Here is an 18,943-nt window from a genome sequence, read left to right as displayed (position 1 = left end):
TGTAGCTGTCCTGGTTAGGGAGGGTCCTCATTGGGGTACAGACAGACCCTGAATAATGTATCTGTCCTGGTTAGGGAGGGTCCTCATTGGGGTACAGACAGAACCTGAATAATGTAGCTGTCCTGGTAGGGAGGGTCCTCCTCGGGGTACAGACAGACCCTGAATAATGTAGCTGTCCTGGTTAGGGAGGGTCCTCCTCGGGGTACAGACAGACCCTGAATAATGTAGCTGTCCTGGTTAGGGAGGGTCCTCATTGGGGTACAGGCTCTCTGAGGGCTGTTATGAGTTATTCATTGACTGTATGTTTGTGAGTGAGAGTGTGTGTTCTTATGTTAGTGTGTGTGTGTGTGTGTGTGTGTGTGTGTGTGTGTGTGTGTGTGTGTGTGTGTGTGTGTGTGTGTGTGTGTGTGTGTGTGTGTGTGTGTGTGTAGCACAGCTGGGACACATGTGTGGTGCGTGGTGGAGCCTGGGGGTGTGTGGAAGGGTACAGTACAGACATGGTGGGGGTCCGGGGCAGAGGGAGGGAGGGCCCATGGGGATAAGAGCAAAGCATCCAGAATGACAGCAGCAGCAGCAAGCAGCCCCATGTAGTGCTGAGATAGACACATCTACAGGACCACCCAGTCTGCCTGGAGCTGCCAGTGTTTACCACAGAATGATATCTACCATTTTATAGGATCTTTATGGTGCCTACAGACAGATCAACATCACCATTCTCTCTCTTATCCATTCATCAACTGTCTAACTCTGTCTGTCTGTCTGTCTGTCTGTCTGTCTGTCTGTCTGTCTGTCTGTCTGTCTGTCTGTCTGTCTGTCTGTCTGTCTGTCTGTCTGTCTGTCTGTCTGTCTGTCTGTCTGTCTGTCTGTCTGTCTGTCTGTCTGTCTGTCTGTCTGTCTGTCTGTCTCAATCTCATCTCTGTCTGTCTATCTGTCACTCTCATCTTGGTCTCTCTGTCTATCTCTCTCCCTGTTTCTCTCTCTCCCTTGTTCTCTCTCGCCATTACCTTACGGATCCACTTCTCCTACCATCCACCCCCTCTCTCCTTCCCCTTTCCTGCTTCCACTCCCTCTCTCCTTCCCCTTTCCTGCTTCCCCTCCCTCTCTCCTCGCTAGGCGCCATCAGTGAAGATGAGGCTTGTATTTTTAGCAGATTTATGTCCCTGCTTTGGTCCCAGACATTCTAGGAGAGCAGTGAAGGAATGTGTTCATGGTGTGACCACAACATCCTTCCCAAGATGCTTATTTATTAAAAGAAGAAAGAGAGAGAGAATAGAAAGATGGACTGGTTTAGGCCCTTTCACGCAAGTGTCCTTCTAACATACAACAAGCTTATGGTTAAACTGAATGGCACACTACATACACTTTTACTTCTGGTAAACTGTAAGTCCTTCACATATGTCTACAATTGTTTTGAGGGACTGAGGCGAAGAGTCTTTGCTTTTTGTGGGCACACTCTGTGTTCGTAGTTTCAGCTGCAATTGTGTCCAGTATGTAATTCATGGGGGTCCAAGCCGTATACCGGTGAGGTATTTGTCAGGGGTGACCCCTCTCCCCTCGGGCCTCTCACCTGTGGTTCTGGAGACATGTGGAGCTGGAGTCTCTCACCTGTGGTTCTGGAGACATGTGGAGGACAGTGTGGAGCTGGAGTATCTCACCTGTGGTTCTGGAGACATGTGGAGGACAGTGGAGTCTCTCACCTGTGGTTCTGGAGACATGTGGAGGACAGTGGAGTCTCTCACCTGTGGTTCTGGAGACATGTGGAGGATAGTGTGAAGCCTCTCACTGTAGTGGTGCTTGGACTCCTCTTCATACACCATGTCCCTCTCAGCCTGGGACAGGGTCAGGAACCTTCTAATGGTACACAGGTTCTCCCACAGAGTCCGGTTGTCTGGGTTGGGGTTCTCCTTCCAACGCAGCAGCTCACACAGCCAGCCCTGACAGAGAGGGAGGGATGACGGGTCATCTTAACATACAGCACCAGAGTGATAGAGGAAATGGAGAAAGAGAGAAAGGACAAGGAGATGTAGAGGGGTAGAGACATGAAAGAACAGATTGGGGCAAAACGAGCGAAAGACAAGTTCCAGATGAAAATGATTTGGAGCTGTAAGAGAGAGAGAGATGTGATTATCTCCGCTAGACTGGCCCAGGCACTGACACCAGCTGTTGTTTGTTCACAGCCTCCTCCAGCACCGAGTGTTCATAACCTGATCAGGACTCCTTCTCTCCCTCCCTCCCTCCGTCTCTCCGGAGAGGGCCATGGCCAGATGCAGCCAGATGGGGTCACTGAGCCATGACCCCTCACTGAGAGCCAGGCCTGTAGGAGACCCTACCCCCCAGACCAGCAGTGGCGCACACACAGACACACAAGCATGTATCTCACACGTGTTTACACACATCACACTAACATGCACGAAAACACACACAGCCCATTTATTTCTATTTTATAACACACTTCTTAGATGGTCCAATCTAAAACCACCCAGAACAACACCAGTCTATTTATGCCTTCCCACAGAATCCTCAAGTGACTTATTCCTGCCTTAATCATGTGATCTCTCTGTACAACCCTCAGACCAGCCGTGATCATGTGATCTCTCAGTACAACCCTCAGACCAGCCGTGATCATGTGATCTCTCTGTACAACCCTCAGACCAGCCGTGATCATGTGATCTCTCTGTACAACCCTCAGACCAGCCGTGATCATGTGATCTCTCTGTACAACCCTCAGACCAGCCGTGATCATGTGATCTCTCTGTACAACCCTCAGACCAGCTGTGATCATGTGATCTCTCTGTACAACCCTCAGACCGAAAGACTTCACAGGTCAAACCATTCTCTCTCATCAAAAACCAGTCATACAAAGACAGCGAACCAAACATGAATCCCCATCTGTCTCTGTCTCTGACCCAAACCGAGAGGATGGGTTCTGATGAGCTGTACACAGACATAACATATCCCAAGCCACCCCTCTCCTAGGTGGCCATTTCCAGTGGCTTCTAGATGGCTATCTTTTTATTTTTTTTACTTTGTTTAACTAGGCAAGTCAGTTAAGAACAAATTCTTATTTACAATGACGGCCTACCAAAAGGCAAATGACCTCCTTTGGGGGCGGGGGCTGGGATTAAAAATAAAAAAGAACATATAAATATGGGTGAAAACACACATCACGACAAGAGAGACAACACAACACTACATAAGAGACCTAAGACAACAACATAGCAAGGCAGCAACACATGACAACACAGCATGGTAGCAACATAACAACCACATGGTAGCAACACAACATGGCAACAACATGGTAGAAAAACAACATGGTACCAGCACAAAACATGGTACAAACATTATTGGGCACAGACAACAGCACAAAGGGCAAGAAGGTAGAGACAACACATGACGCAAAGCAGCCATAACTGTCAGTAAGTGTCCATGATTGAGTCTTTGAATGAAGAGATTGAGATAAACTGTCCAGTTTGAGTGTTTGTTGCAGCTCGTTCCAGTCGCTAGCTGCAGCGAACTGAGAAGACGAGCGACTCAAGGATGTGTGTGCTTTGGGGACCTTTAACAGAATGTGACTGGCAGAACGGGTGTATGTGGAGGATGAGGGCTGCAGTAGATCTCTCAGATAGGGGAGAGTGAGGCCTAAGAGGGTTTTATAAATAAGCATAAGTGGGTCTTGCGACGGGTATACAGAGATGACCAGTTTACAGAGGAGTATAGAGTGCAGTGATGTGTCCTATAAGAAGCATTGGTGGCAAATCTGATGGCTGAATGGTAAAGAACATCTAGCTGCTTGAGAGCACCCTTACCTGCTGATCTATAAATTATGTCTCCGTAATCTAGCATGGGTAGGATGGTCATCTGAATCAGGGTTAATTTGGCAGCTGGGGTGAACGAGGATCGATTACGATAGAGGAAACCAAGTCTAGATTTAACTTTAGCCTGCAGCTTTGATATGTGCTGAGAGAAGGACAGTGTACCGTCTAGCCATACTCCCAAGTACTTGTATGAAGTGACTACCTCAAGCTCTAAACCCTCAGAGGTAGTCTCCAGTGGCTCCCTCTCCTAGATGGCTATCTCCAGTGGATCCCTCTCCTAGATGGCTATCTCCAGTGGCTCCCTCTCCTAGATGGCTATCTCCAGTGGCTCCCTCTCCTAGATGGCTATCTCCAGTGGCTCCCTCTCCTAGATGGCTATCTCCAGTGGATCCCTCTCCTAGATGGCTATCTCCAGTGGATCCCTCTCCTAGATGGCTATCTCCAGTGGCTCCCTCTCCTAGATGGCTATCTCCAGTGGATCCCTCTCCTAGATGGCTATCTCCAGTGGCTCCCTCTCCTAGATGGCTATCTCCAGTGGATCCCTCTCCTAGATGGCTATCTCCAGTGGATCCCCTCTCCTAGATGGCTATCTCCAGTGGCTCCCTCTCCTAGATGCTATCTCCAGTGGATCCCTCTCCTAGATGGCTATCTCCAGTGGATCCCTCTCCTAGATGGCTATCTCCAGTGGATCCCTCTCCTAGATGGCCATCTCCAGTGGATCCCCTCTCCTAGATGGCTATCTCCAGTGGATCCCTCTCCTAGATGGCTATCTCCAGTGGATCCCTCTCCTAGATGGCTATCTCCAGTGGATCCCTCTCCTAGATGGCTATCTCCAGTGGATCCCTCTCCTAGATGGCCATCTCCAGTGGATCCCTCTCCTAGATGGCCATCTCCAGTGGATCCCTCTCCTAGATGCTATCTCCAGTGGATCCCTCTCCTAGATGGCTATCTCCAGTGGATCCCTCTCCTAGATGGCTATCTCCAGTGGATCCCTCTCCTAGATGGCTATCTCCAGTGGATCCCTCTCCTAGATGGCCATCTCCAGTGGATCCCTCTCCTAGATGGCTATCTCCAGTGGATCCCTCTCCTAGATGGCTATCTCCAGTGGATCCCTCTCCTAGATGGCTATCTCCAGTGGATCCCTCTCCTAGATGGCTATCTCCAGTGGATCCCTCTCCTAGATGGCTATCTCCAGTGGATCCCTCTCCTAGATGGCTATCTCCAGTGGATCCCTCTCCTAGATGGCTATCTCCAGTGGATCCCTCTCCTAGATGGCCATCTCCAGTGGATCCCTCTCCTAGATGGCTATCTCCAGTGGATCCCTCGCCTAGATGGCTATCTCCAGTGGATCCCTCTCCTAGATGGCTATCTCCAGTGGATCCCTCTCCTAGATGGCTATCTCCAGTGGATCCCTCTCCTAGATGGCTATCTCCAGTGGATCCCTCTCCTAGATGGCTATCTCCAGTGGATCCCTCTCCTAGATGGCTATCTCCAGTGGATCCCTCTCCTAGATGGCTATCTCCAGTGGATCCCTCTCCTAGATGGCCATCTCCAGTGGATCCCTCTCCTAGATGGCTATCTCCAGTGGATCCCTCTCCTAGATGCTATCTCCAGTGGATCCCTCTCCTAGATGGCTATCTCCAGTGGATCCCTCTCCTAGATGGCTATCTCCAGTGGATCCCTCTCCTAGATGGCCATCTCCAGTGGATCCCTCTCCTAGATGGCCATCTCCAGTGGATCCCTCTCCTAGATGGCTATCTCCAGTGGATCCCTCTCCTAGATGGCTATCTCCAGTGGATCCCTCTCCTAGATGGCCATCTCCAGTGGATCCCTCTCCTAGATGGCTATCTCCAGTGGATCCCTCTCCTAGATGGCCATCTCCAGTGACTCCCTCTCCTAGATGCTATCTCCAGTGGATCCCTCTCCTAGATGGCTATCTCCAGTGGATCCCTCTCCTAGATGGCTATCTCCAGTGGATCCCTCTCCTAGATGGCCATCTCCAGTGGATCCCTCTCCTTCATATACCACCACATACCGCATGCTCTGTCCCTCTAACATAAACAGACGCAGAGGACTCAGGAGGGCAGGCATTTGGAGTGTCTTTGATGAGGTCCCACAGTGTAACCCAGCACACACATGCTCACAGACAAACACACAGACACACACACACACACACACACACACACACACACACACACACACGCATACGCATACGCATACGCATATACACACACACACACACACACACACACACACACACACACACACACACACACACACACGTATGCCATATCCTTTGGTTGGCGTGACAGACGTTTATTTTATCTCTACCCGGCCCTGGACGCCCACATTGTTTATCTGCCCACGGAGACATGATGGTACGCCTCGCCTCAAGCGCTGACAATCAGATACCACAGCCTGTGGTACCAAACAACCAGCGCATGCTTGACATCCCCGCCCACATACCCCGATATGTGATCTTACCTCCCATCAAATCCACCACAGTTCATCAATCCAGTAGAAATAACATTCTCCATTGTGTGGGAGATTGTGTGCATTACATGCATGTGTAGGCATGCACATGAGTGTGTGTGTGTGTGTGTGTGTGTGTGTGTGTGTGTGTGTGTGTGTGTGTGTGTGTGTGTGTGTGTGTGTGTGTGTGTGTCTGTGTGTGTGTGTGTGTGTGTGTGTGTGTGTGTGTGTGTGTGTGTGTGTGTGTGTTATGGTTATTTACAGATATTTACACATTTTACTAAGCATCCTGATCACTGGAGGTCAGCAATTCACCTTTAGCTAGGTAGCTTCAAACAGAAACCACTAAGCACCCCTGGTATACTGTATATGTGTGGACTGACCTGGCTCTTGTTGGTGACCCCTGGTGTACTGTATGAGTGTGGACTGACCTGGCTCTTGTTGGTGACCCCTGGTATACTGTATGAGTGTGGACTGACCTGGCTCTTGTTGGTGACCCCTGGTATACTGTATGAGTGTGGACTGAACTGGCTCTTGTTGGTGACCCCTGGTATACTGTATGAGTGTGGACTGACCTGGCTCTTGTTGGTGACCCCTGGTATACTGTATGAGTGTGGACTGACCTGGCTCTTGTTGGTGACCCCTGGTATACTGTATATGTGTGGACTGACCTGGCTCTTGTTGGTGACCCCTGGTATACTCTATGAGTGTGGACTGACCTGGCTCTTGTTGGTGACCCCTGGTATACTGTATGAGTGTGGACTGACCAGGCTCTTGTTGGTGACCCCTGGTATACTGTATATGTGTGGACTGACCTGGCTCTTGTTGGTGACCCCTGGTATACTGTATATGTGTGGACTGACCTGGTTGTTGTTGGTGACCCCTGGTATACTGTATATGTGTGGACTGACCTGGCTCTTGTTGGTGATCCCTGGTATACTGTATGAGTGTGAACTGACCTGGCTCTTGTTGGTGACCCCTGGTATACTGTATGAGTGTGGACTGACCTGGCTCTTGTTGGTGACCCTTGGTATACTGTATGAGTGTGGACTGACCTGGCTCTTGTTGGTGGCCCCTGGTATACTGTATATGTGTGGACTGACCTGGCTCTTGTTGGTGACCCCTGGTATACTGTATATGTGTGGACTGACCTGGCTCTTGTTGGTGACCCGTGGTATACTGTATGAGTGTGAACTGACCTGGCTCTTGTTGGTGACCCGTGGTATACTGTATATGTGTGGACTGACCTGGCTCTTGTTGGTGATCCCTGGTATACTGTATATGTGTGGACTGACCTGGCTCTTGGTGGTGACCCCTGGTATACTGTATATGTGTGGACTGACCTGGCTCTTGTTGGTGACCCCTGGTATACTGTATGAGTGTGGACTGACCTGGCTCTTGTTGGTAACCCCTGGTATACTCTATATGTGTGGACTGACCAGGCTCTTGTTGGTGACCCGTGGTATACTGTATATGTGTGGACTGACCTGGCTCTTGTTGGTGACCCCTGGTATACTGTATATGTGTGGACTGACCTGGCTCTTGTTGGTGACCCCTGGTATACTGTATATGGGTGGACTGACCTGGCTCTTGTTGGTGACCCGTGGTATACTGTATATGTGTGGACTGACCTGGCTCTTGTTGGTGACCCTTGGTATACTGTATATGTGTGGACTGACCTGGCTCTTGTTGGTGACCCGTGGTATACTGTATATGTGTGGACTGACCTGGCTCTTGTTGTGACCCCTGGTATACTGTATATGGGTGGACTGACCTGGCTCTTGTTGGTGACCCCTGGTATACTGTATATGGGTGGACTGACCTGGCTCTTGTTGGTGACCCCTGGTATACTGTATATGTGTGGACTGACCTGGTTCTTGTTGGTGACCCCTGGTATACTGTATATGTGTGGACTGACCTGGCTCTTGTTGGTGATCCCTGGTATACTGTATGAGTGTGAACTGACCTGGCTCTTGTTGGTGACCCCTGGTATACTGTATGAGTGTGGACTGACCTGGCTCTTGTTGGTGACCCTTGGTATACTGTATGAGTGTGGACTGACCTGGCTCTTGTTGGTGGCCCCTGGTATACTGTATATGTGTGGACTGACCTGGCTCTTGTTGGTGACCCCTGGTATACTGTATATGTGTGGACTGACCTGGCTCTTGTTGGTGACCCGTGGTATACTGTATGAGTGTGAACTGACCTGGCTCTTGTTGGTGACCCGTGGTATACTGTATATGTGTGGACTGACCTGGCTCTTGTTGGTGATCCCTGGTATACTGTATATGTGTGGACTGACCTGGCTCTTGGTGGTGACCCCTGGTATACTGTATATGTGTGGACTGACCTGGCTCTTGGGTGACCCCTGGTATACTGTATGAGTGTGGACTGACCTGGCTCTTGTTGGTAACCCCTGGTATACTCTATATGTGTGGACTGACCAGGCTCTTGTTGGTGACCCGTGGTATACTGTATATGTGTGGACTGACCTGGCTCTTGTTGGTGACCCCTGGTATACTGTATATGTGTGGACTGACCTGGCTCTTGTTGGTGACCCCTGGTATACTGTATATGGGTGGACTGACCTGGCTCTTGTTGGTGACCCGTGGTATACTGTATATGTGTGGACTGACCTGGCTCTTGTTGGTGACCCTTGGTATACTGTATATGTGTGGACTGACCTGGCTCTTGTTGGTGACCCGTGGTATACTGTATATGTGTGGACTGACCTGGCTCTTGTTGGTGACCCCTGGTATACTGTATATGGGTGGACTGACCTGGCTCTTGTTGGTGACCCCTGGTATACTGTATATGGGTGGACTGACCTGGCTCTTGTTGGCGGCCACCTTGGCGAACAGGGCCTGGGACACCTTGGCTCTCTTCATCTCCTGCTGGATCTCATCATAGATCCCAGACGTAATGTTGATGTTGACCAGGGACTCCATCTTCAGGGGCAGCTCAGCACTGACCTGGGTCAGGGGGGCTTGGGCTGCAGGGAGGAGAAGATGGCGGGGGGGGGGGGAGAAAGAGAGAGATTTTAGTGAGCAAGACTGGCTAATCGTCTAGGTTAGTCCCTAAAGAGATTGCCTGCATTTGTTAACCTGTTAGTGTACTGGCAGGGGTGTGTCTGTGTGTGATGTGACTACAGTGTTTACCTGTTGGTGTACTGGCAGGGGTGTGTCTGTGTGTGATGTGACTACAGTGTTTACCTGTTAGTGTACTGGCAGGTGTGTGACTGTGTGTGATGTGACTACAGTGTTTACCTGTTAGTGTACTGGCAGGGGTGTGTCTGTGTGTGATGTGACTACAGTGTTTACCTGTTAGTGTACTGGCAGGGGTGTGACTGTGTGTGATGTGACTACAGTGTTTACCTGTTAGTGTACTGGCAGGGGTGTGTCTGTGTGTGATGTGACTACAGTGTTTACCTGTTAGTGTACTGGCAAGGGTGTGTCTGTGTGTGATGTAACTACAGTGTTTACCTGTTAGTGTACTGGCAGGGGTGTGTCTGTGTGTGATGTGACTACAGTGTTTACCTGTTAGTGTACTGGCAGGGGTGTGTCTGTGTGTGATGTGACTACAGTGTTTACCTGTTAGTGTACTGGCAGGGGTGTGTCTGTGTGTGATGTGACTACAGTGTTTACCTGTTAGTGTACTGGCAGGGGTGTGTCTGTGTGTGATGTGACTACAGTGTTTACCTGTTAGTGTACTGGCAGGGGTGTGTCTGTGTGTGATGTGACTACAGTGTTTACCTGTTAGTGTACTGGCAGGGGTGTGTCTGTGTGTGATGTGGGTTGTAGCCAGACCTGGGCTCGAATAGTATTTATTTTCTTTCAAATACTTAAACTTCACTTCACTGAGATTTCCAGACTCAATGGACCCAATGTAACAATCCCAAAAGTGCAAACCCCACCCACCCTGGCACTTCATGTAGGCTCAATCAAATGCTCAAAGGATTAGAGAGAAAATATAAATACTATTTAAACCCAGGTGTGGTTGTAGATGTGTGTGTCTGTTGTGGCTATTCCCTAGTGTTCCTATTCAACGCACATGAGGACACCTGGGTATGTATGTGTACCTGTGTGAGTCGCTGGCCAGTGGAGCTGGAGTTCTGATTGGTTGGGGTCAGGTTGCCTAGGTTGAGGTTGGGGTTCATGCTGCGTTCACGCTCCTCCTGGTAAATGTGGTCGCGTTCGCTCTCGTGGAGGTTCAGGAAGTTCTGCATAGCTTTGAGGTTGACCAGGAGTGACTGGGAGGCCTGGCGAGGGTCCTCCTCTTTACGAAGGATCTCAGACAGCAGGCCCTGAGACACAAACACGCGCCCAAATGTCAGGTCTCTTAGCAAGGACCCTCCAAGTACCCTTTCATACTCTAATTCTCTCATTACATCTCTCTCTCTCTCTCTCTCTCTCTCTCTCTCTCTCTCTCTCTCTCTCTCTCTCTCTCTCTCTCACTCTACTCTACTCTACTCTGCTCTACTCTACTCTACTCTACACTACTCTACACTACTCTACTCTACTCTACTCTCTTTAGGTAGGAATGTCCCTATGTCAGTGTATTGGGTTTTCTCAACAGTCAGTATCAGTGCAGTGGAATTATATTCAGCTTTCAGAACTCTCATATGACATGCTAGGGTTTTAGACAGTTCTCTACTGATGACAAACCAACTCTGAGACCCTTCAAAACTACGGTGGTCACAGTTCTGGCCGTGGATCCCACTTTTTCTGGATATGTAGTCCGTTGCACTCAAAGATCCAGAGCTCCCCGAAGCTTCTGCGCATGTGCACACCACATGTGTATCAGCTACTCTGGTGAACGTTGTTGTTTAATAAAGTTAGATCAAAGCTGAATCAATGTCGGCAAGATCCCATAACGATCACAGTATTCTACATGACAGAACTCAATATAATAGCCTAGTGTAACGATACTGGAAGACAAAAACAACACTGCATTTAATAGTGCATGATAATTCTTAAAGTTTTACCGGTTAAACATCCATGCAGCATCATTCTGCATAGTAACCATTTGATCTCAGTCAGTTTCATGGAGATATGCGTTTAGTGTGATGTGATGCAGAGTTGTTTAAAAGTAGCCTACAGTGTTGTTTAGAAGTAGCCAACAGAGTTGTTTAAAAGTAGCCTACAGTGTTGTTTAGAAGTAGTATACAGTGTTGTTTAAAAGTAGCCTACAGTGTTGTTTAAAAGTAGCCTACAGTGTTGTTTAGAAGTAGCCTACAGTGTTGTTTAGAAGTAGCCTAAAGTGCTGTTTAGATGTAGTCTACAGTGTTGTTTAGAAGTAGTCTACAGTGTTGTTTAAAAGTATCCTACAGTGTTGTTTATAAGTAGTGTACAGTGTTGTTTAAAAGTATCCTACAGTGTTGTTTAGAAGTAGCCTACATTGTTGTTTAGAAGTAGCCTACAGTGTTGTTTAGAAGTAGCCTACAGTGTTGTTTAGAAGTAGCCTACAGTGTTGTTTAGAAGTATCCTACAGTGTTGTTTAGAAGTAGCCTACATTGTTGTTTAGAAGTAGCCTACAGTGTTGTTTAGAAGTAGTCTACAGTGTTGTTTAGAAGTAGCCTACAGTGTTGTTTAGAAGTAGCCTACAGTGTTGTTTAGAAGTAGCCTACAGTGTTGCCTACAGTGTTGTTTAGAAGTAGCCTACAGTGTTGTTTAGAAGTAGTCTACAGTGTTGTTTAAAAGTAGCCTACAGTGTTGTTTAGAAGTAGCCTACAGTGTTGTTTAGAAGTAGCCTACAGTGTTGTTTAGAAGTAGTCTACAGTGTTGTTTAAAAGTAGCCTACAGTGTTGTTTAGAAGTAGCCTACAGTGTTGTTTAGAAGTAGCCTACAGTGTTGTTTAGAAGTAGCCTACAGTGTTGTTTGGAAGTAGTCTACAGTGTTGTTTAAAAGTAGCCTACAGTGTTGTTTAGAAGTAGCCTACAGTGTTGTTTAGAAGTAGCCTACAGTGTTGTTTAGAAGTAGCCTACAGTGTTGTTTAGAAGTAGTCTACAGTGTTGTTTAAAAGTAGCCTACAGTGTTGTTTAGAAGTAGCCTACAGTGTTGTGTTGAATGACTGATTGAACGAATCTTAGAGCAGATGGTGCTAACAAACTACAGCCTAGCCTACCTGTATATTTTGCCCATTGGCGGCGCTGTTGAGTTTTGGCCACATGAGAAAACAATTTGCTGTTGTTTTTGTCTTCCAGTAAAGTTATACTAGGCTATTATATTGGGTTGTGTTATGTAGAATACTGTGATCATTATGTGATCTGGCAGACATTGATTCTGCTTTGATCTAACTTTCTTAAACAACACCAGAACCATTGGACCGAGTAGCCTGGTCTCTGACTCTGAGTAGCCTGTTCTCGGAGTAGCCTGTTCTCGGAGTAGCCTGTTCTCGGAGTAGCCTGTTCTCTGAGTAGCCTGTTCTCGGAGTAGCCTGTTCTCGGAGTAGCCTGTTCTCTGAGTAGCCTGTTCTCGGAGTAGCCTGTTCTCGGAGTAGCCTGTTCTCTGAGTAGCCTGTTCTCGGAGTAGCCTGTTCTCTGAGTAGCCTGTTCTCTGAGTAGCCTGTTCTCTGAGTAGCCTGTTCTCGGAGTAGCCTGTTCTCTGAGTAGCCTGTTCTCGGAGTAGCCTGTTCTCTGAGTAGCCTGTTCTCTGAGTAGCCTGTTCTCGGGGGGTAGCCTGTTCCCGGAGTAGCCTGTTCTCGGAGTAGCCTGTTCTCTGAGTAGCCTGTTCTCGGAGTAGCCTGTTCTCTGAGTAGCCTGTTCTCTGTGTAAAGTAGAGACTATAAACATGTGCAGAAGCTTCGGGGGCTCCGGATCTTTTAGTGCTGTGGACCAAAGATCCTGAAAAAATCAGACCCGCAACCACTCCTTACAGTTATAGGGGCGAAGCCTAACTTCATTGATGTATTGATGTCAATGGGATATTAAATGAAAGTTCAACTTAAGTGGAGGTTTCAGTGCTTAGAAATAGAAGTAGAAGTGGAAGTGGAGGTAGATGTCTCACCTGTGTGCGGTTGAAGGCCACCCTGGCGAACACAGCCTGAGAGACGCTGGCCCTCTTCAGCTCCTCTCTGACCTGATGGTAGATGTCCGGACAGACCTCCACGGCCGACGGATTCATCCCAGGATCGGTGAGGCCTCCTGGGGCTTTGCAGGAGCGCGGGATGGGTGGGTGGTTGAGGAACTGTTGGTGCTGCTGCTGGTGGAGGGCCTGTGGACCGTGCTGGTGGGCTAGCAGGCGGCTAACAGCTAGCTGCTGGTTGATGAGGTGGGCCATGGCCAGTTGTTGCCTGACCATCTGAGGGCTGAGCTGGGGGGAGAGGAGACCGCCCGGGCCCAGTAATGGTTGGAGGGAGGCCGGAGGACCGGGAGGGGGCGCCTGGCCTCTGGGCGGTGGGCTGGGGTGGTGCTGGCCGTGGGGTGAGTGCTGCTGAGACGGGTGGGGGAAGGCCTGTTGCTGGCTGGGGTTTTGGGGGTCCCCTAGTCCAACCTTGAGGGGTAACCCTACAAGCTGGGTTGGTGGGGTCAGGTGAGGGGGGGGGCGCTGTCCCAGGCCACATACGTCTGACATGCTGTCCCTCTCCACTGCAGATACAAACAGACATGGTGGTGACAGGAGGTCTGAAGAGATCTCAATACCATCTATATACAGGAGATGACACAGTGGTGACAGGAGGTCTGAAGAGATCTCAATAGCATCTATATACAGGAGATGACACGGTGGTGACAGGAGGTCTGAAGAGCTCTCAATACCATCTATATACAGGAGATGACATGGTGGTGACAGGAGGTCTGAAGAGATCTCAATACCATCTATATACTGTTCAGATACTAAATATATATTCAGGTAATGGGTGTTCCTTCCAACTCACCTTTAATATCAGGTTTATCCCGTCCTGACCACATCTTCTCCAGGTATTCACCTGTAGTGAAGTCACATGCTATATATCAGACTGGTTAACAAAACGATACACTTATACGGTACAGTACGACACAGTAGGTAGGTTACACAGCATTGAACTACATCCATCTTTTATCCATGCATTTATCCATCCAGCCATGTAATTGACATCAACAGAAGGTCCAAAGACTGACAAGTAGATCCTCCAATCAGATTCTGAGGTAACTACGCTAATCCAATGGGAACGTCCCATTCCCCGTTTTACAACATCTGGAGGGCTTTTGGGGCCGCAGAGCAGAACAGAACGAATACTATGGGCTGTAGGGAACCTGATCCACTACTCCTCCCTCTCCCCTGTCAGACCACAGGCACCATTTATCTCCTCTCCCACTTCTAGCTGTGTTTGTGGTCTGGTGTCAACTTTGATCTGCCTCCATGTTGGAATGACACCGTTAAACAGGGAGGAGGGAGTAAGGAGAGGGTAAATGGTCTGCTATGAGGTCCAAGTGTGCATGCATTCTGTATGTGTTGCCCCTGTGTGTGTGTGTGTGTGTGTGTGTGTGTGTGTGTGTGTGTGTGTGTGTGTGTGTGTGTGTGTGTGTGTGTGTGTGTGTGTGTGTGTGTGTGTGTGTGTGTGTGTGTGTGTGTGTGTGTGTGTGTGCCCGTGCCGTGACGTTTCCCTGAGTGTGTGTGTGTGTGTGTGTGTGTGTGTGTGTGTGTGTGTGTGTGTGTGTGTGTGTGTGTGTGTGTGTGTGTGTGTGTGTGTGTGTGTGTGTGTGTGTGTGTGCCCATGCCCATGCCCCTGTGTGACGTTTCCCTGAGTGTGTGTGTAAGGGGATCTCCCAGTGTGGAGTGGCTGGCGGCTGCTTCTGATTAGAGGCTGACAGTGTTTGGTTTTCTCTGCTATATTAAGGGTGACATTAAAAGATTATGTAAACCACAGATCATGGTGGGGTCTATATAGAGCTGTCTCTAATACCATGCATCATGGTGGGGTATCTAGTCTTTATAGAGCTGTCTCTAATACCATGGATCATGGTGGGGTATCTAGTCTCTATAGAGCTGTCTCTAATACCATGCATCATGGTGGGGTATCTAGTCTCTATAGAGCTGTCTCTAATACCATGGATCATGGTGGGGTCTCTATAGAGCTGTCTCTAATACCATGCATCATGGTGGGGTATCTAGTCTCTATAGAGCTGTCTCTAATACCATGCATCATGGTGGGGTATCTAGTCTCTATAGAGCTGTCTCTAATACCATGCATCATGGTGGGGTATCTAGTCTCTATAGAGCTGTCTCTAATACCATGCATCATGGTGGGGTCTCTATAGAGCTGTCTCTAATACCATGCATCATGGTGGGGTCTCTATAGAGCTGTCTCTAATACCATGCATCATGGTGGGGTCTCTATAGAGCTGTCTCTAATACCATGCATCATGGTGGGGTATCTAGTCTCTATAGAGCTGTCTCTAATACCATGCATCATGGTGGGGTCTCTATAGAGCTGTCTCTAATACCATGCATCATGGTGGGGTATCTAGTCTCTATAGAGCTGTCTCTAATACCATGCATCATGGTGGGGTATCTAGTCTCTATAGAGCTGTCTCTAATACCATGCATCATGGTGGGGTCTCTATAGAGCTGTCTCTAATACCATGCATCATGGTGGGGTATCTAGTCTCTATAGAGCTGTCTCTAATACCATGCATCATGGTGGGGTATCTAGTCTCTATAGAGCTGTCTCTAATACCATGCATCATGGTGGGGTATCTAGTCTCTATAGAGCTGTCTCTAATACCATGCATCATGGTGGGGTCTCTATAGAGCTGTCTCTAATACCATGCATCATGGTGGGGTATCTAGTCTCTATAGAGCTGTCTCTAATACCATGCATCATGGTGGGGTCTCTATAGAGCTGTCTCTAATACCATGCATCATGGTGGGGTCTCTATAGAGCTGTCTCTAATACCATGCATCATGGTGGGGTATCTAGTCTCTATAGAGCTGTCTCTAATACCATGCATCATGGTGGGGTATCTAGTCTCTATAGAGCTGTCTCTAATACCATGCATCATGGTGGGGTATCTAGTCTCTATAGAGCTGTCTCTAATACCATGCATCATGGTGGGGTATCTAGTCTCTATAGAGCTGTCTCTAATACCATGCATCATGGTGGGGTCTCTATAGAGCTGTCTCTAATACCATGCATCATGGTGGGGTATCTAGTCTCTATAGAGCTGTCTCTAATACCATGCATCATGGTGGGGTCTCTATAGAGCTGTCTCTAATACCATGCATCATGGTGGGGTCTCTATAGAGCTGTCTCTAATACCATGCATCATGGTGGGGTATCTAGTCTCTATAGAGCTGTCTCTAATACCATGCATCATGGTGGGGTATCTAGTCTCTATAGAGCTGTCTCTAATACCATGCATCATGGTGGGGTCTCTATAGAGCTGTCTCTAATACCATGCATCATGGTGGGGTCTCTATAGAGCTGTCTCTAATACCATGCATCATGGTGGGGTCTCTATAGAGCTGTCTCTAATACCATGCATCATGGTGGGGTCTCTATAGAGCTGTCTCTAATACCATGCATCATGGTGGGGTATCTAGTCTCTATAGAGCTGTCTCTAATACCATGCATCATGGTGGGGTCTCTATAGAGCTGTCTCTAATACCATGCATCATGGTGGGGTATCTAGTCTCTATAGAGCTGTCTCTAATACCATGCATCATGGTGGGGTATCTAGTCTCTATAGAGCTGTCTCTAATACCATGCATCATGGTGGGGTCTCTATAGAGCTGTCTCTAATACCATGCATCATGGTGGGGTATCTAGTCTCTATAGAGCTGTCTCTAATACCATGCATCATGGTGGGGTATCTAGTCTCTATAGAGCTGTCTCTAATACCATGCATCATGGTGGGTATCTAGTCTCTATAGAGCTGTCTCTAATACCATGCATCATGGTGGGGTCTCTATAGAGCTGTCTCTAATACCATGCATCATGGTGGGGTCTCTATAGAGCTGTCTCTAATACCATGCATCATGGTGGGGTATCTAGTCTCTATAGAGCTGTCTCTAATACCATGCATCATGGTGGGGTATCTAGTCTCTATAGAGCTGTCTCTAATACCATGCATCATGGTGGGGTATCTAGTCTCTATAGAGCTGTCTCTAATACCATGCATCATGGTGGGGTATCTAGTCTCTATAGAGCTGTCTCTAATACCATGCATCATGGTGGGGTCTCTATAGAGCTGTCTCTAATACCATGCATCATGGTGGGGTATCTAGTCTCTATAGAGCTGTCTCTAATACCATGCATCATGGTGGGGTATCTAGTCTCTATAGAGCTGTCTCTAATACCATGCATCATGGTGGGGTCTCTATAGAGCTGTCTCTAATACCATGCATCATGGTGGGGTATCTAGTCTCTATAGAGCTGTCTCTAATACCATGCATCATGGTGGGGTATCTAGTCTCTATAGAGCTGTCTCTAATACCATGCATCATGGTGGGGTCTCTATAGAGCTGTCTCTAATACCATGCATCATGGTGGGGTCTCTATAGAGCTGTCTCTAATACCATGCATCATGGTGGGGTATCTAGTCTCTATAGAGCTGTCTCTAATACCATGCATCATGGTGGGGTCTCTATAGAGCTGTCTCTAATACCATGCATCATGGTGGGGTATCTAGTCTCTATAGAGCTGTCTCTAATACCATGCATCATGGTGGGGTATCTAGTCTCTATAGAGCTGTCTCTAATACCATGCATCATGGTGGGGTATCTAGTCTCTATAGAGCTGTCTCTAATACCATGCATCATGGTGGGGTATCTAGTCTCTATAGAGCTGTCTCTAATACCATGCATCATGGTGGGGTATCTAGTCTCTATAGAGCTGTCTCTAATACCATGCATCATGGTGGGTATCTAGTCTCTATAGAGCTGTCTCTAATACCATGCATCATGGTGGGGTCTCTATAGAGCTGTCTCTAATACCATGCATCATGGTGGGGTCTCTATAGAGCTGTCTCTAATACCATGCATCATGGTGGGGTATCTAGTCTCTATAGAGCTGTCTCTAATACCATGCATCATGGTGGGGTCTCTATAGAGTGTCTCTAATACCATGCATCATGGTGGGGTCTCTATAGAGCTGTCTCTAATACCATGCATCATGGTGGGGTATCTAGTCTCTATAGAGCTGTCTCTAATACCATGCATCATGGTGGGGTATCTAGTCTCTATAGAGCTGTCTCTAATACCATGCATCATGGTGGGGTATCTAGTCTCTATAGAGCTGTCTCTAATACCATGCATCATGGTGGGGTATCTAGTCTCTATAGAGCTGTCTCTAATACCATGCATCATGGTGGGGTATCTAGTCTCTTAGTACTGCTGTATCTCCTATAAGCAGACTCTGTGTATGGACTTATAGGAAAATCATTAGTCCACTGATGATACAGTCCCGAAACGTTTTGCATGTCAGCAGTCAAGTTTTGAAGATATTGGACTTTTAAGAACCAAACTGTGACTTGCAAAACGCATCATCATCATGATGTGGCCGATGACAGTTTGCTTCTTGAAAGTCCAGTATCTTGAAAGCTTGACTGCTGACATGCAAAACGTTTTGGGACTGTATCAAAAGTGGCCAATTAAAACAAATACCAAAATATAGTTTTTGAGCTACAAGGCGGGAGATGGCCCCCCACAATCAAGTCTTGCTTTAGGCCCCCAAAAGCT

At 47.9% G+C, this 18,943-nt stretch overlaps 1 protein-coding gene across 1 annotated transcript in view; it reads right to left on the bottom strand.

Moving 5' to 3' along the window:
• Positions 1 to 18,943, bottom strand: part of LOC106574802 (DNA-binding protein SATB2) — a 48,572-nt gene that overhangs the window by 5,101 nt on the left and 24,528 nt on the right. Inside the window, exons 7-12 of the mRNA XM_082963638.1 lie at positions 14,160 to 14,210; positions 13,292 to 13,872; positions 10,366 to 10,590; positions 10,205 to 10,211; positions 9,116 to 9,273; positions 1,740 to 1,934 (exon numbers count right to left, since the gene is read on the bottom strand). Coding sequence (XP_082819764.1) covers positions 1,740 to 1,934; positions 9,116 to 9,273; positions 10,205 to 10,211; positions 10,366 to 10,590; positions 13,292 to 13,872; positions 14,160 to 14,210 — 1,217 coding nt within the window. The remainder of the gene's footprint in view (positions 1 to 1,739; positions 1,935 to 9,115; positions 9,274 to 10,204; positions 10,212 to 10,365; positions 10,591 to 13,291; positions 13,873 to 14,159; positions 14,211 to 18,943) is intronic.

This window comes from Salmo salar, chromosome 17 (assembly GCF_965601325.2).
Source record: "Salmo salar chromosome 17, fSalSal1, whole genome shotgun sequence".
Taxonomy (NCBI): Eukaryota; Metazoa; Chordata; class Actinopteri; order Salmoniformes; family Salmonidae; genus Salmo; species Salmo salar.
The sequence above is the reverse complement of the archived record's forward strand: the minus strand, read 5'-3'. Positions and strand labels throughout refer to the sequence as shown.